Raw genomic sequence first — 15,943 nt, 5'->3', positions numbered from 1 at the left:
TTAGGGAGTGGACACTAACTTTGTTGCCACTAGTAGCCTTTACATACAACCAGAATTTCGTTGGATTTTGTGAAATGTCATTTGACAATATTCTGCTACAGTGGTCACTGAAGGCATCACTTGTAGCTCTCTTGACAATCAAATTATTTTTCATTCAGCATCTCTCTATCTATAGTCCTACACTTTGTTTTATACCTTTTACACAGTAATCACTGTTTCTTTAAAAGTTTCTGTACAATGACAATGTAACATGGAGGTTCCCTCCCATTATGATCTATTGGGTATGTACCTATCCAGTGCTTGGTCAACTATTCAAATATTCTTTAAACTTGAGCCAGAGTTCCTCTACATGCTCCTGACCTGTGCTGAAAGGTTCAAGTCCCTCATTGAGATATAGCATTACTAATTTTTTATCCAGTTTACTGATCATATAAATATAATAGAGGGAAACATTCCACGTGGGAAAAATATATCTAAAAACAAAGATGATGTAACTTACCTGTTATAACGTCAAGTTTAACACATATATTTCAGAACAACACAACACATATAAGTCACAGAGTAAGTGGACAAGCAAGATGTGTACACGTTAGCATTTGAACGAGCACTGAGTCCCAGTCTAGCGGCCGCTGCTCAGCTGGCCGCTTAGGTGGCGCAGCTGCTGCATGGCTGGCAGACAGCGCCGCACGTAAAGGACGCGCATAATTGCGCGGCGGCGCTTTGAATGATCGGCGAGTCACAACACTTTTCTCCCCTTTGAAATTGTTGCACTGGTCTTGATGGAAGTGTCTTGGAGATGGCTAATGTCCATAGGTGTTGTTTGACTCGCCGTAAAGTCTCGAGGAGGAGGCTTCCCGTACGGACGGAAGTGTCCCCGATGATAACGGGTCGAGATGACAGGAGACATAGGGGTCGAATCTGCTGGGGCCCCATGTACCAATCTGCCCGTTGCAGCAAGTCCAGTTGATATGACAGGAGACATGGGCGATGTGTCGGCGTCCGTTGGAGGAGGAGGCGAGTAGATTTTCTCTGACAGAGGATGGTCATCTGGTTCCTGCATGGGCACGTCTCCTGGTGGCGTCTGTTCTTGTGATGGCATCACAATGACAGTGAGAGGGCTGCATTGTGAGTATTGAGAGATGCCAAGATCCTGAGCATCAGGTAGAGCCAAAGGTGGTGTAGCGGCCTTCGGAACAGGCGTTGCTGGCACACGAGGCCGAAGCTGGTCCGAATGACGCACTGCAACAACCGTGTCCATCTGGATTTCATACAGGCGTTTGCCACGGTGTCTTAAGATGCAGCCCAGGCTCCATTTTGGCTGCCTGCCATATCCCTGTACCCAGACGAGTTCGTTGGCGGTGAACTGGCCAAGTGAAGGCACCCGCAGCCGTGAGGTGGAAGGCCGCAGATGAAGTAGCGTGCGGGGCTGTCGGCCATGTAGGAGCTCAGCCGGGTTGTGGTCGCCCATGGGGGTGAAATGGTAAGACGCCAGAAACTGGAGAAGCGCATCATCAGCAGTAGAAGAAGTCGGAAGTTTCCGCATCTGAGCCTTAAATGTGTGGACCAGTCGTTCAGTCTCACCGTTGGATTGTGGATGGAACAGCGAGGCCGTGACATGCATAACACCGTGACGAGCACAAAAATCCGCAAATTCGGAAGAGGCAAATTGTGGACCATTCTCAGTAACAAGAGTAGAGGGGAGGCCTTCCAAAGAAAAAATGCGGGCGAGAGCACTGGTGGTTGCCGTGGTGGTAGGTGACGTGCAACGGACAATGAAAGGAAAGTTAGAGTAGGCATCAACTACGAGGAGCCAATAAGTACCTAAAAAGGGTCCCGCAAAGTCAGCATGAATGCACTCCCAGGGCTTCTCAGGTGAAGGCCATGGTGACAAAGATGACTTCGGGGCAGCGGCCTGTGACACACAAGGGCCGCAGGCAGCGACCATGTGTGCTATTTCAGAGTTGATGCCAGGCCAGTACACATGACAGCGCGCCAGAGATTTTGTGCGAGACACACTCCAGTGCCCTTGGTGAAGGAGGCGCAAGACCAAAGCACGCATAGACGCAGGTACCACAACACGCGGCGAAGCATTGTCAGTGGAGAGGAGGATAACACCATTCCTAGCCGTGAGGCGGTAGCGCAAAGCGTAGTAGTTCCGCAACGGATCAGAAGTCTTAGCGGACGGGCGATCTGGCCGAGCCTTCTGAATACTGCGTAAAACCCAGGAGAGTGTAGGGTCAGAACCTGTAGCAGCCGCCAGCCTGTCCCCAGTGATGGGGAACCCGTCGACAACCCGCTGCTCGGCAACATCCAGGTGGAAACACAAAAGTTCGTTTCTATCGAATGCCTGATCAGGACCCATGGGAAGGCGAGACAGAGCATCAGCATTTGCATGTTGAGCCGTTGGCCGGAAATGAATCTCATAATTGAAACGAGACAAGTAAAGGGCCCAACGCTGGAGGCGGTGTGCAGCCTTGTCGGGAAGTGACGTTGATGGATGATACAAGGAAACAAGTGGTTTGTGATCCGTAACAAGATGAAATTTTGAGCCATAGAGAAAAACACCAAACTTATGAAGAGCATAAATATTGGCCAAAGCTTCTTTCTCAATTTGAGAATACTTTTGTTGGGAATCCATGAGCATTTTGGGGGCATAAGCAATGGGTGGTTCTGAACCGTCAGAAAAATGGTGTGCAAGGACTGCACCAACCCCGTATTGAGAGGCGTCTGTGGCAAGAACAAGATGTTGGCCAGGTCGATAAGTAGCCAGGCATGGGGCCTGTTTCAGCATATTCTTCAATTTCTGGAAAGTAGCTTCGCATGATGTGAACCAGTGAAAAGGCACGTTTTTATGCAACAGGCAATGCAACGGCTGAGCCACCGAAGCTGCAGATGGTAAAAACTTGTGATAGTATGCTATTTTCCCCAAGAAGGCCTGCAGTTCCTTAACAGATGTAGGGCGAGGAAGGGCATCGATCGCAGCGACAGTTTGCTGAAGCGGATGAATACCATCCCGAGAGAGTTAAAACCCCAAGTACATGATAGATGCCTGAAAAAATTGTGATTTCTGAAGATTACACATAAGACCGGCAGTCTGTAAGACATGAAAAAGTGTGCAGAGATTTTGAAGATGTTCTTCAGTGGTGGAGCCAGTGACAACAATGTCGTCCATGTAATTGATACACCCAGGGACAGTGAGCAATAATTGTTCCAAGAATCGCTGAAAGAGAGCAGGGGCGCTAACAACCCCGAATGGCAAGCGTTGGTATTGATAGAGGCCGAAAGGCGTGTTAAGGACCAGAAACTGCCGGGAAGCAGCGTCGAGAGGAAGCTGATGATAAGCTTCTGACAGGTCAATTTTCGAAAAATACTGGCCTCCAGCAAGTTTAGTGAACAGTTCTTCAGGACAGGGCATAGGGTAAGTGTCGATGAGGCATTGAGCATTTACAGTGGCTTTGAAATCGCCACAGAGACGAATATCACCATTTGGCTTAGCAATGACGACGACAGGAGAGGACCACTCACTGGAAGTGACAGGAAGCAAGACCCCTGAAGTAGTGAGACGATCCAACTCCCATTTTACCCGATCACGAACGGCCACAGGAATGGGCCGAGCCCGAAAAAACTTAGGCCGAGCAGTGGGTTTGAGCGTGATATGAGCTTCAAAGTTGTTTGCACGGCCTAACCCAGGAGAAAAAAAGGGACGAAAATGTCGTCGACAAGGAATCCAGTTGAGCATAAGGAATAGCATCAGAGACAATATTGACAGAGTCATCTATGGAGAACCCAAAAACGCAAAAGGCATCGAAACCAAAAAGATTTTCTGCATTGCTCTGGTCGACCACAAATATGGGAACAGTGCGAACGACGGATTTGTAAGATACCTCAGCATAAACTGTCCCAAGAGAGAAATCTTCTGTTGATTGTACGTCCGTAATTGCCGAGTGACAGATGACAGGAGTGGAGAACCCAACTGAAGATAAGTCTGAGAATTAATTATAGTGGCAGCAGAACCGGTATCCACTTGCGTGCAGACATCTCGACCAAGGATTTGGACAGTGAGGAATAACTTCCCTGAAAGGGAAGAAGTGCAATTGACAGACAACACAGAATCAGAATCAGCGTCATGTTCCTGAACATCATGTATGCGGTCGGATTTGCAAACAGAAGACGCATGACCTTTCTTTTTGCAATTGTGACACACAGCCCAACATTGGGGAATGTTTCGTAAAACACCACGGACATGAAGGAAGTTGCCGGGGGTTTTGCTGCAGTTTCTTAGTGGGTTGTTTACGGCTAGGCCGAGGCTGCGCGTGGGAGGGCACTGTGGCCACGTCGGCTGGCGGGGACGCGCCACATGCGTCGTCAACAGCGCACAGAGGTTGTATTTCCCTGACAACAACCCACACCTCTATTTGCGCCCCAGCGGTGTGAGAAATTTCAAAAGACTGCGCAATGGAGAGGACTTCATCTAGAGTCGTATTCGCCAACTGAAGGGCACGCTGCCGAACTTCTTTGTCAGGCACCGACCGGATAATAGCATCCTGTACCATGGAATCGGCATAGGATTCTTTGTGAACATCAGTAACAAATTGACACTTTCTACTGAAGCCGTGAAGTTCAGCAGCCCAAGCATGGTAGTATTGATGTGGCTGTTTGACAATGATAAAAGGCAACACGAGAGGCTACCACATGCATTTGCTTTTGAAAATAGACAGACAGAAGTGAGCACATTTCAGCAAAGGACAAAGACGCAGGATCCTTCAAAGGAGCCAATTGCGACAACAACCGATACATTTGAGGTGAAATCCAGGAAAGGAACAGAGACTTACATGGTTGTTCGTCCGTGACATGAAATGCCAAGAAGTGCTGTCTAAGACATTTTTCATAATCAGACCAGTCTTCTGCTGTCTCGTCGTAAGGAGGATAACCAACAGCGAGAAACGCCCCGCATTTGACGCCGCGACAAAATCGCGAATCGCTGCTGTTAGAAGTGTTTGCTGTTCAAGGAGATTTTGCAATAGTTGGTTGACAGTAGCCATGGAACCCTGTGGGTCAATGGTGAAAAGGAAAAATCCACTACCTCGTCGCCAATTGTCATAACGTCAAGTTTAACACATATATTTCAGAACGACACAACACATATAAGTCACAGAGTAAGTTGACAAGCAGGACATGTGCACACGTTAGCATTCGAATGAGCACTGAGTCCCAGTCTAGTGGCTGCTGCTCGGCTGGCCGCTTAGGTGGCGCAGCTGCTGCATGGCTGGCAGACAGCGCCGCACGTAAAGGACGCGCGTAATTGAGCGGCGGCGCTTTGAATGATCGGCGAGTCACAACATTACGAAACGAAAGTGCTGGCATGTTGATAGACACACAAACAAACACAAACACACACACAAAATTCAAGCTTTCGCAACCAACGCTTGCTTCATCAGGAAAGAGGGAAGGAGAGGGAAAGACGAAAGGATGTGGGTTTTAAGGGAGATGGTAAGGAGTCATTTCAATCCCGGGAGCAGAAAGACTTACCTTAGGGGGAAAAAAAGGACAGGCATACACTCGCACACACACACACACACACATATCCATCCGCACGTATGCAGACACAAGCAGACATTTGTAAAGGCAAAGAGTTTGGGCAGAGATCTCTGCCATAGACACATCACTGTTTTCATGACATCCAGAGATGTACAGGAAGACTCAGATATTCACATGTCTGGGATCTGTTTTGTCAAAGAAGTAAACTAGAAAACTGCAAATTTCCAGATACAGCCACACTGCATTTGGAACATTGATCAAAATGGATTTAATTATGAAATAACTTCTTGTGTGACCTTATCCAAACAAGGGCAAAAATCAACAACTGCTTTGTGTGTGTGTGTATATATATATATGAATATAATAGAGGGAAACATTCCACGTGGGAAAAATATATTTAAAAAGAAAGATGATGAGACTTACCAAACAAAAGCGCTGGCAGGTCGATAGACACACAAACAAACACAAACATACACACAAAATTCTAGCTTTCGCAACCAACGGTTGCCTCGTCAGGAAAGAGGGAAGGAGAAGGAAAGACAAAAGGATATGGGTTTTAAGGGAGAGGGTAAGGAGTCATTCCAATCCCGGGAGCGGAAAGACTTACCTTAGGGGGAAAAAAGGACAGGTATACACTTGCACACACACACACATATCCATCCACACATACACAGACACAAGCAGACATTTGTAAAGGCAAAGAGTTTGGGCAGAGATCACTGCCCAAACTCTTTGCCTTTCGTTTGTGTGTCTGTCGACCTGCCAGCACTTTCATATATATATATAGTTATAATAGAAGGAAACATTCCATGAAGGAAAAATATACCTAAAAACAAAGATGATGTGACTTACCAAATGAAAGTGCTGGCAGGTCGACAGACACACAAACGAACACAAACATACACACAAAATTCAAGCTTTCGCAACAAACTGTTGCCTCATCAGGAAAGAGGGAAGGAGAGGGAAAGACGAAAGGATGTGGGTTTTAGGGGAGAGGGTAAGGAGTCATTCCAGTCCCGGGAGCGGAAAGACTTACCTTATGGGGAAAAAAGGACGGGTATACACTCGCACACACACACATATCCATCCACACATATACAGACACAAGCAGACATATGCTTGTGTCTGTATATGTGTGGATGGATATGTGTGTGTGTGCGAGTGTATACCCATCCTTTTTTCCCCCTAAGGTAAGTCTTTCCGCTCCCGGGACTGGAATGACTCCTTACCCTCTCCCCTAAGAGGAGATGTGACTTACCAAATGAAAGTGCTGGCAGGTCGACAGACACACAAACGAACACAAACATACACACAAAATTCAAGCTTTCGCAACAAACTGTTGCCTCATCAGGAAAGAGGGAAGGAGAGGGAAAGACGAGAGGATGTGGGTTTTAAGGGAGAGGGTAAGGAGTCATTCCAGTCCCGGGAGCGGAAAGACTTACCTTAGGGGGAAAAAAGGATGGGTATACACTCGCACACACACACATATCCATCCACACATACACAGACACAAGCAGACATATATATATATATATATATACTTAAAAACAAAGATGATGTGACTTACCAAATGAAAGTGCTGGCAGGTCGACAGACACACAAACGAACACAAACATACACACAAAATTCAAGCTTTCGCAACTAACTGTTGCCTCATCAGGAAAGAGGGAAGGAGAGGGAAAGACGAAAAGATGTGGGTTTTAAGGGAGAGGGTAAGGAGTCATTCCAGTCCCGGGAGCGGAAAGACTTACCTTAGGGGGAAAAAAGGACGGGTATACACTCGCACACACACACATATCCATCCACACATATTTTTGTCCAACAATATATAGTATGTGCATGAAGGACAACAAACACTATAAGGACTCTCCACAGTGATTTCGACACTAAATTGGGGAATAGAATTTTCATGATGAAAATGGATTCTGTTATTCATAACCAGCTGTGTTCTCCAGTGTATCAGTCTGTGTTCAAGTATTCCCATCTAGCAGCTGGATACAATACTCCCACATACTCTGTTGAATTCAAGAATGTGATTCAAGTGGCATTTGATTTTGCAGCTCAAGAGTGTGATTCCGAGGGCAGATATTGCTTTTGCCAAATGTGCCTATTGTGATTCTGCATATTGTTTCATGCATTTTGTTGGGGAACCTCATGTAAACATTGTGGTGTCACCGCCAGACACCACACTTGCTAGGTGGTAGCTTTTAAATCGGCCGCGGTCCGCTAGTATACGACGGACCCGCGTGTCGCCACTGTCAGTAATTGCAGACCGTGCGCCGCCACATGGCAGGTCTAGTGAGACAGATCCTAGCACTCATCCAGTTGTACAGCCGACGTTGCTAGCTATGGTTCACTGAGAATTATGCTCTCATTTGCCGAGACGATAGTTAGCATAGCCTTCAGCTACATTTGCTATGACCTAGCAAGGCGCCATTACCAGTATAGATATTGAGATTCTATTAATGTATCATCAAGAGCAATGTTCTACAAATGTGGATTAAAGTTAAGTATTCCAGAAGCTATGTACTTTTCTTTATAGCATTCATTACATATCCTGTTTCAGACCTCATGCCAGCCTGCGTGAGTTTAAGCGTGTGCCTTTCGGCTTTCTCTCATTGTGTCTAGGCTGTCTTGTCTACACACAACAAACATTTTTAAAGTCCAACAGTGGACAAACTATGAGTAACACAATCAAATGCTTTCACCATTCTAATCACAATGGTACATAAAACTTACGAATACAACTGGAACACTGAATTCCTGTTCACTGTAATACAGTTTAGTTTTAGGAACTTTGTTTCTGCCTCCAGAGTTCAAATCAAATACCTCCTCCAAGCTAATTACCTTCAGTGTCAGTAGGAATTTTTATTTGACTGTGTGATATCTGTACAGGAACAAACAATTAACAGAATGGAGTGTTGCTGACTGAATTCACAGTAACTTTTAGTATCTTATATCTGTTTCAGATTCTTTTTCCAACACAAAAAAACTGGTTTTGATACAAGATGTCTCACTCAGGAGATGCAGCAAATAACATTAAAGATATGGCTATTGATTTCATAGCAGGATCCTTAGGTGAGTATATTTTGTTTTTATTATCATCTAATATGTTTTTGTTCTTTGACTTGAAGCAACTATTAACTAGGAATTCTTTTCCTTTTCTAATTACATCATACTTGCTGTTCAGTGTTCATGTTAAAATGGGGCTTTGGAATAAGTTGATTTAGTGAGTAATGACATAAAATATAAAAACAAAAAAATCAGAACATGTAACATGCCAGCTTCAGTTGCAAATAGAAACCAATCTTTACCCAGGTTTCAGCCAAAGTAATTTGGCCTTCTTCAGAAGCCAGTGACACTAAACTATTGCATGCCAAAGTTTTGCCATGTCAAGTATAAAACTGTAGCTCCGTAGTAACCAGTCATAAATCTACATTACTTGGGCTGAAGAGAAACAGCAGGCCCCACTGCACGGACGAGGTCGGTAGGCCGCGAGAGCTGGTGGAAATGGAGCTGTGAGGATGGGTCGTGAGCTGTGCTTGGGTAGCTCAGGTGGTAGAACACTTGCCCGCAAAAGGCAGAGGCCCTGAGTTTGAGTCTTGGTCTGGCTAACAGCTTTAATCTGCCAAGAAGTTTTAACAAAGTGGTTGTTGCCATAGTGATCATTCTCAAAGTTTAACAAAAACAAGGAAATCCTGCATTAAGTGTTTCTGCTGTCAGAGCTGGCACCATTGACCACAGTCCAGTGTTACATGTTTGCTTGCAAGAAATGTGGTTGTGAAGTATGCTCAAGCTGATAATCTTACTGGACAACAACAAAGCAGACATGCATTTACAAGTGGATAACAAAGCTTCTGTATTGCTTATTAGTGCTGAAAGTTACTTGTATATTGGCTTATCACTTTTGGAGATAATTAAATATTGTTTGGTAATTTGCAGTAATCAGCCAGTGTCAGCTATAACAGCAAGTGTTAGTTATAAACATGTATGTATATAAATAACATTTTGTGTAGTGCCTTTGCCAGTAGCTAGTAACATATTTGGTTTAGATGGCTTCAGTGGATATGGCTTTCAGATATGAGATTCAGTTAATATCATGTCCAATAATATTCTGTTTAGTGATTCAGATGGGGCAAGTAAGAAATAATCTGGTTTAATGACTCTAATCCGTGTAGCACACAAAACTGTGAAACACACAGAGCATTTTTTCAGAGCTTGACCCATATCTTTCACTGTGAAAGAGGCAGTTACAACAAAACCCAACCATTTAAAGGCATTACATATTGTGATACCATTTGCATTTAGCCAAGGGGCAATGGTTTTGGTGGTAAATTGAAGAGTATGTCAGTGACAAATCTAACATAGCTGTTTTTCAAATTCTGCACCCAAAAGAACTACTGGCTAAGTTATCATGGGACCAGTTCTATTGTAAGATAGATTTCTCTGACACTTATTTGCAGTTGTCCTTAGATGCAGGCTCAAAGGGTTTTATGATAATGAATATTAATTTTGGGCTATATCAGTAGTTTGGTGTTGTGAGTGCTCCTGCAATATTTCAAAAATATTTAACCAGCTTATACAGTGAGTACCACAAGCTACAAAATATGTAATAGACTTAGACTTAGTGGGCTCAAATGTAAATTAAGTAAATGTAGGTTTTTTTCCAACAAAGTGTTCAGTACCTGAGTCATGTACTGAGTGAAGCTGGTCTCTGGCCCATGTTAACCAACATTGAAGTGACTGATGATCTCTCTGTGGCTAAAGCTTTTAAGGCACTTAAGATGTTCTTGGGCAAGAGTGATTACTATGACAAATGTATATTGAATGTTGTGAGGCATTATACCTGCTCAAACAGCTTTGAAAAAGAATGTCAAATTTTAATGATCCCTCACTTTCAGACCTGGTTTTTGAAGCTCAAAAAGTGTATGAAGTTTGCTGCCTGATTGGTCACATTTAAACCAGGTAAAGATTTAATCCTAGCATTAGATGTGTAGCAGTTTGGTATAAGTATCTGGATTGGTACTTTAAGTAAGTCTCCCCTGATGGCACTAAAGAACCAATTGTGTATGTGCCTAAAACACTAACAATAACACAAATGAATTGTAACCAAACAGAAAAAGAGGTGTTGGCTATTAATTATATTATCAAAAAATTCCATGTTTTGATATGCAGAACAAAATTTCATCCTGTCAAGCGCAACAAACCACTAATTACACTTTTTAGCCCTGGAGAAAGTAACTGTAAAGTTGTCCCAGTCTGGGATGATATTGGGTGATGACATGAGAATTCTTTCCCATCCCTCTCAAAGTGGCATTTCATTTCCCAGTCATCTATAAAATAGCCTGGTTCCTCCATATAGCACACGTACTCCCAACCACTTTCCACATGGGTCACAGTCATGTAGAAGGCCCAATTCAAAGGCCTGTCCTGTACGCCTCATCCAGCACATACTACTGCTGTTCCATAATAGGCAACTCCAATTCAAGCAAAGGCCGGATGCTGTCACCTGTCCTGTTTCAGAGGAAACCACTCAGTCTGCAAGATTCGGGCAATCACAGAGGGTGGGATTATTGGTAATTGGGAGCTCCAATGTTAGGCACATTATGGGACCCTTAGGGACTTGACTGACAAGGAGGGTAAGAAAACCAATGTGCACTCCATGTGCGTACTGGGTGGAGTCATTCCACATGCGGAAAGGGTCCTCCCGGATGCCATGAAGAGCACAGGGTGCATCCAACTGCAGGTGGTTGCTCATGTCGGTACCAATGATGTGTGTCACTTTGGATCAGAAGAGATTGTCTCTGGTTTCAAATGGCTAACAGAAGTGGTAAAGGCTGCCAGTCTTGCTTGCAAGATGAAAGCAGAGCTGACCGTTTGCAGCATAGTCGACAGGACCACTTGCGGACCTCTGATACAGAGCTGAGTGGAGGGTCTGAAACAGAGGCTCAGATGGTTCTGCAACTGTGTAGGCTGCAGATTCCTCTACTTGCGCCAAAGGGTGGTTGGGTTTTGGGTTCTGTTGAATAGGTCACGTGTCCACTATATGCAGGAGGTGGCTACACGGGTATCAGGGGCTGTGTGGCATGGACTGGGTGGTTTTTTAGGTTTGAGGGTCCCAGGAAAACACAAGAAGGGCTTCAGTCACAACGGGTTCAGGGTGAACACAGGAAGAACGTAGATACAGGGACCATTGGTGTAACAGTTGTAAATTGTCGTAGCTGTGTTGGGAAAGTACCAGAGCTCCAAGCACTAATAGAAAGCACTGATGCTCAAATCGTTATAGGCACTGAAAGCGGGCTAAAGCCAGATATAAGCTCAACCAAAATTTTTGCGAAGAACCTAACAGTGTTCCGAAAAGATAGGCTAAACACGGTTGGTGGTGGTGGTGTGTTTGTTGCTGTCAGAAGTAGTTTAATTTGTCATGAAATTGAAGTAGATACTTCCTGTGAGTTTGTATGGGCAGAGGTCATTGTTGGCAACTGGAATAAAATAATAATTTGATCCTTTTACCGACCCCCCCCCAGTTCAGATGATACAGTTGCTGGAAGGTTCAAAGAAAACTTTAGTTTGATTTCAAACACGTACCCGACTCATACGATAATAGTTGGTGGTGACTTTAATTGACCCTCGATATGTTGATGAAAATACATGTTTAATTCTGGAAGTACGCATAAAATATCATCTGAAATTGTGCTAAACGCATTCTCTGAAAATTATTTCCAGCAGTTAGTTCATGAGCCCACGCGAATAGTAAATGGTTCTGAAAACACACTTGACCTCTTAGCAACAAATAATCCTGAGTTAATAACGAGCATCAAAACTGATATAGGGATTAGTGAACATAGGGTTGTCGTAGCGAGACTGAATATTGAAATCCCCAAATCCTCGAAAAATAAGCAAATAATATACCTACTCAAAAAAGCAGATAAAAATTCACTTGATGCCTTCCTGAGAGACAATCTATTCATTCCAAATTAATAATATAAGTGTACACCAGATGTGAATAGTAAATGGTTGTGAAAACACACTTGACCTCTTAGCAACAAATAATCCTGAGTTAATAACGAGCATCAAAACTGATATAGGGTTTAGTGAACATAGGGTTGTCGTAGCGAGACTGAATATTGAAATCCCCAAATCCTCGAAAAATAAGCAAATAATATACCTACTCAAAAAAGCAGATAAAAATTCACTTGATGCCTTCCTGAGAGACAATCTACTCATTCCAAATTAATAATATAAGTGTACACCAGATGTGACTTAAATTCTTAGGATTGTATCAGCAGCAATTGAGAGATTTATACCAAATAAACTAATAAATGATGGAGCTGATTCTCCTTGGTACACAGAACGGGTTAGAGCACTGTTGCAGAAACAATGAAACAAACATGCCAAATTTAAACAGACACAAAATTCCCAAGATTGGTGATCCTTTACAGAAGCTCAGAATTTAGCTTGGAGTTCAATGGGAGATGCCTATAACAGTTTCCACAATGAAATGTTGTCTCGAAACCTGGCAGAAAATCCAAAGAGAAGTATGTGAAGTATGTTAGTGGCAAGAAACAATCAATGCCTTCTCTGTGCAATAACAATGGACATACTATTGAAGACAGTGCTGCCAAAGCAGAGTTACTAAACACAGCCTTCCAAAATGCCTTCACAAAAGAAGACGATGTAAATATTCCAGAATTCGAATCGAGAACAGCTGCCAACATGAGTAACGCAGAAGTAAATATCCTCAGAGTAGTGAAGCAACTCAAATCACTAACAAAAGCAAGTCTTCTGGTCCAGACTGTATACCAATTAGGTTCCTTTCCGAGTATGCTGATGCATTAGCTCCATACCTAACAATCATATACAACCATTTGCTCGACGAAAGATCCGTACCCAAAGACTGGAAAGTTGCACAGGTCACACCAATATTCAAGAAAGGTAGTAGGAGTAATCCACTAAATTACAGGCCCATATTGTTGATATGCAGCAGGATCTTAGAACATATATTGTGTTCGAACATTATGAATTACCTTGAAGGAAACGGTCTATTGACACACAGTCAACATGGGTTTAGAAAACATCATTCCTGTGAAACACAATTAGCTCTTTATTCACATGAAGTGCTGAGTGCTATTGACAAGGGCTTTCAGATCGATTCCATATTCCTGGATTTCCGGAAGGCTTTTGACACTGTACCACACAAGCAGCTCGTAGTGAAATCGCATGCTTATGGAATATTGTCTCAGTTATGTGACTGGATTTGCGATTTCCTGTCAGAGAGGTCACAGTTCATAGTAATTGACAGAAAGTCATCAAGTAGAACAGAAGTGATTTCAGGCGTTCCCCAAGGTAGTGTTATAGGCCATTTGCTGTTCCTTATCTATATAAACAATTTGGGAGACAATCTGAGCAGCTACCTTCGGTTGTTTGCAGATGACACTGTTTATTGACTAATAATGTCATCAGAAGATCAAAACAAACTGCAAAAAGATTTATAAAAAATATCTGAATGGTGTGAAATGTGGCAGTTGATCCGAAATAACAAAAAGTGTGAGGTCATGCACATGAGTGCTAAAAGGAACTCGTTAAACTTTGATTACACGATAAATCAGTCTAATCCAAATGCTGTAAATTCAACTAAATACCTAGGTATTACAATTATGAACAACTTAAATCGGAAAGAACACACAGAAAATGTTGTGGGGAAGGGTAACCAAAGGCTGCGTTTTATTGGCAGGACACTTAGAAAATGTAACATACCTACTAAGGAGACTGCATACGCTATGCTTGTCCGTCCTCTTTTAGAATACTGCTGCACGGTGTGGGATCCTTACCAGATAGGACTGGTGGAGTACACCAGAAAAGTTCAAAGAAAGGCAGCACGTTTTGTATTATGGAGAAATATGGGAGAGAGTGTCACAGAAATGATACAGAATTTGGCCTGGAAATCATTAAAAGAAAGGCGTTATACGTTGTGACAGAATCTTCTCACGAAATTCCAATCACCAACTTTCTCCTCTGAATGCGAAAATATTTTGTTGACACCGACCTACATAGGGAGGAACAATCACCACAATAAAATAAGGGAAATCAGTGCTCGTACGGAAAGATATAGGTGTTCATTATTTCCGCGGGCTGTACGAGATTGGAATAATAGAGAATTGTGAAAGTGGTTCAATGAACCCTCTGCCAGGCACTTAAATGTGATTTGCAGAGTATCCATGTAGATGTAGATGTAGATGTAGATGCAGAAGTAACTGTCCATCTGAATGAACGGATACTGCCAAACCATTGTCAGGAGCTGATTTGACCACCTAGTGACCGAAGATGCTGCTGAGTACAACTGACTACTTTACAACTTGTGTCATTTGCTCTTTTCTGCAATTCCAGTTTCTCTGTATTACCTAGAAGAGAACAGTCCTTGTAACATGTCCTTCAATAACCTTCCTGGCCTCAATCTCTGCTGCCCCGTCCTCGTCACCCATAGCCCTGTCTCCACTTATCGAACATTCATACCCTTCACTCTGCTGTCTTCCTCTTCCTCTTTTCTATCTCCCCCTCTCAATACACTCCTTGTGTGCTGGATGTAACTCCCACTCTCTGCAACCAGATGAGCTCACTGATGCCATGTACCTATCATTTGCATCTGCTGCCATTCCTTCCCAAGTGCCAGCCATCCTTCCACAAAGGCACCCATACCCAGTGTTAAGGGGGCGGCACACCACACTTCTCTCCCCAGCTCTCAGGGGAAGGAAAAACTATAATGTAGTCAGATACTTTTCATTCAAGAAAATTTTTTAAAAGTCTGTATTATGCAGGTTTTTCACAGGTTCAGAACTGGAACTATTTTATGGCTACTTGAAAGTCATCACTTGTCCTTCAAAATTTTTAATATTAAAAATAATCCATAACCCCTCCCCCCCCCCCCCCCCCCCAAGGACTAGCTCTCTCCCCCTTCAAACTATGCATGGGCATCCTTGTTCCACAAACCTCCATCCCATTCCCACTTCCTTTCTCCCCTTGCCCACTGCACCTGGCACAGTTCCTTGCCCCATTCAAGGTGCAGTTCCACCATAATCTAGTCAGCTGGGATGATGTAGTCATGCAGATGTATTCTATAATGAAAATGGATAAATAAAAAATCTACTCACCAAGCGGTGGCAGGAGAAAACACACACAAAAGGAATTAACTTTTACAACATTTCGGAGCCTGTGGCTCCTTCTTCTGGCAGAAGAGTTCAAGGGGAAGGAAGAGGGTGAAGGAAAAGGACTGGAAAGGTTTAGGGAAAGGGATACAGTTCAGCAAAGTCACCCACGACGCCAGTTTAGGGGAGACTTACCGACGGGATGAGAAGAAAAGACTGATTGTTGGGGACTGCGCCAGACGAGTCTTGAAAACCTGCAAGCT

General features: G+C 43.5%; 1 protein-coding gene across 1 annotated transcript in view; it reads left to right on the top strand.

Annotated features, from left to right (window-relative positions):
• The window catches only part of LOC126175232 (mitochondrial ornithine transporter 1-like), an 81,030-nt gene that overhangs the window by 15,548 nt on the left and 49,539 nt on the right, over positions 1-15,943 (top strand). The window contains exon 2 of the mRNA XM_049921866.1: positions 8,508-8,616. Coding sequence (XP_049777823.1) covers positions 8,547-8,616 — 70 coding nt within the window. The 5' untranslated portion in view covers positions 8,508-8,546. The remainder of the gene's footprint in view (positions 1-8,507; positions 8,617-15,943) is intronic.

This window comes from Schistocerca cancellata, chromosome 3, assembly GCF_023864275.1.
Source record: "Schistocerca cancellata isolate TAMUIC-IGC-003103 chromosome 3, iqSchCanc2.1, whole genome shotgun sequence".
Classification (NCBI taxonomy): domain Eukaryota; kingdom Metazoa; phylum Arthropoda; class Insecta; order Orthoptera; family Acrididae; genus Schistocerca; species Schistocerca cancellata.
This window is presented reverse-complemented; position numbering and strand designations above follow the sequence as displayed.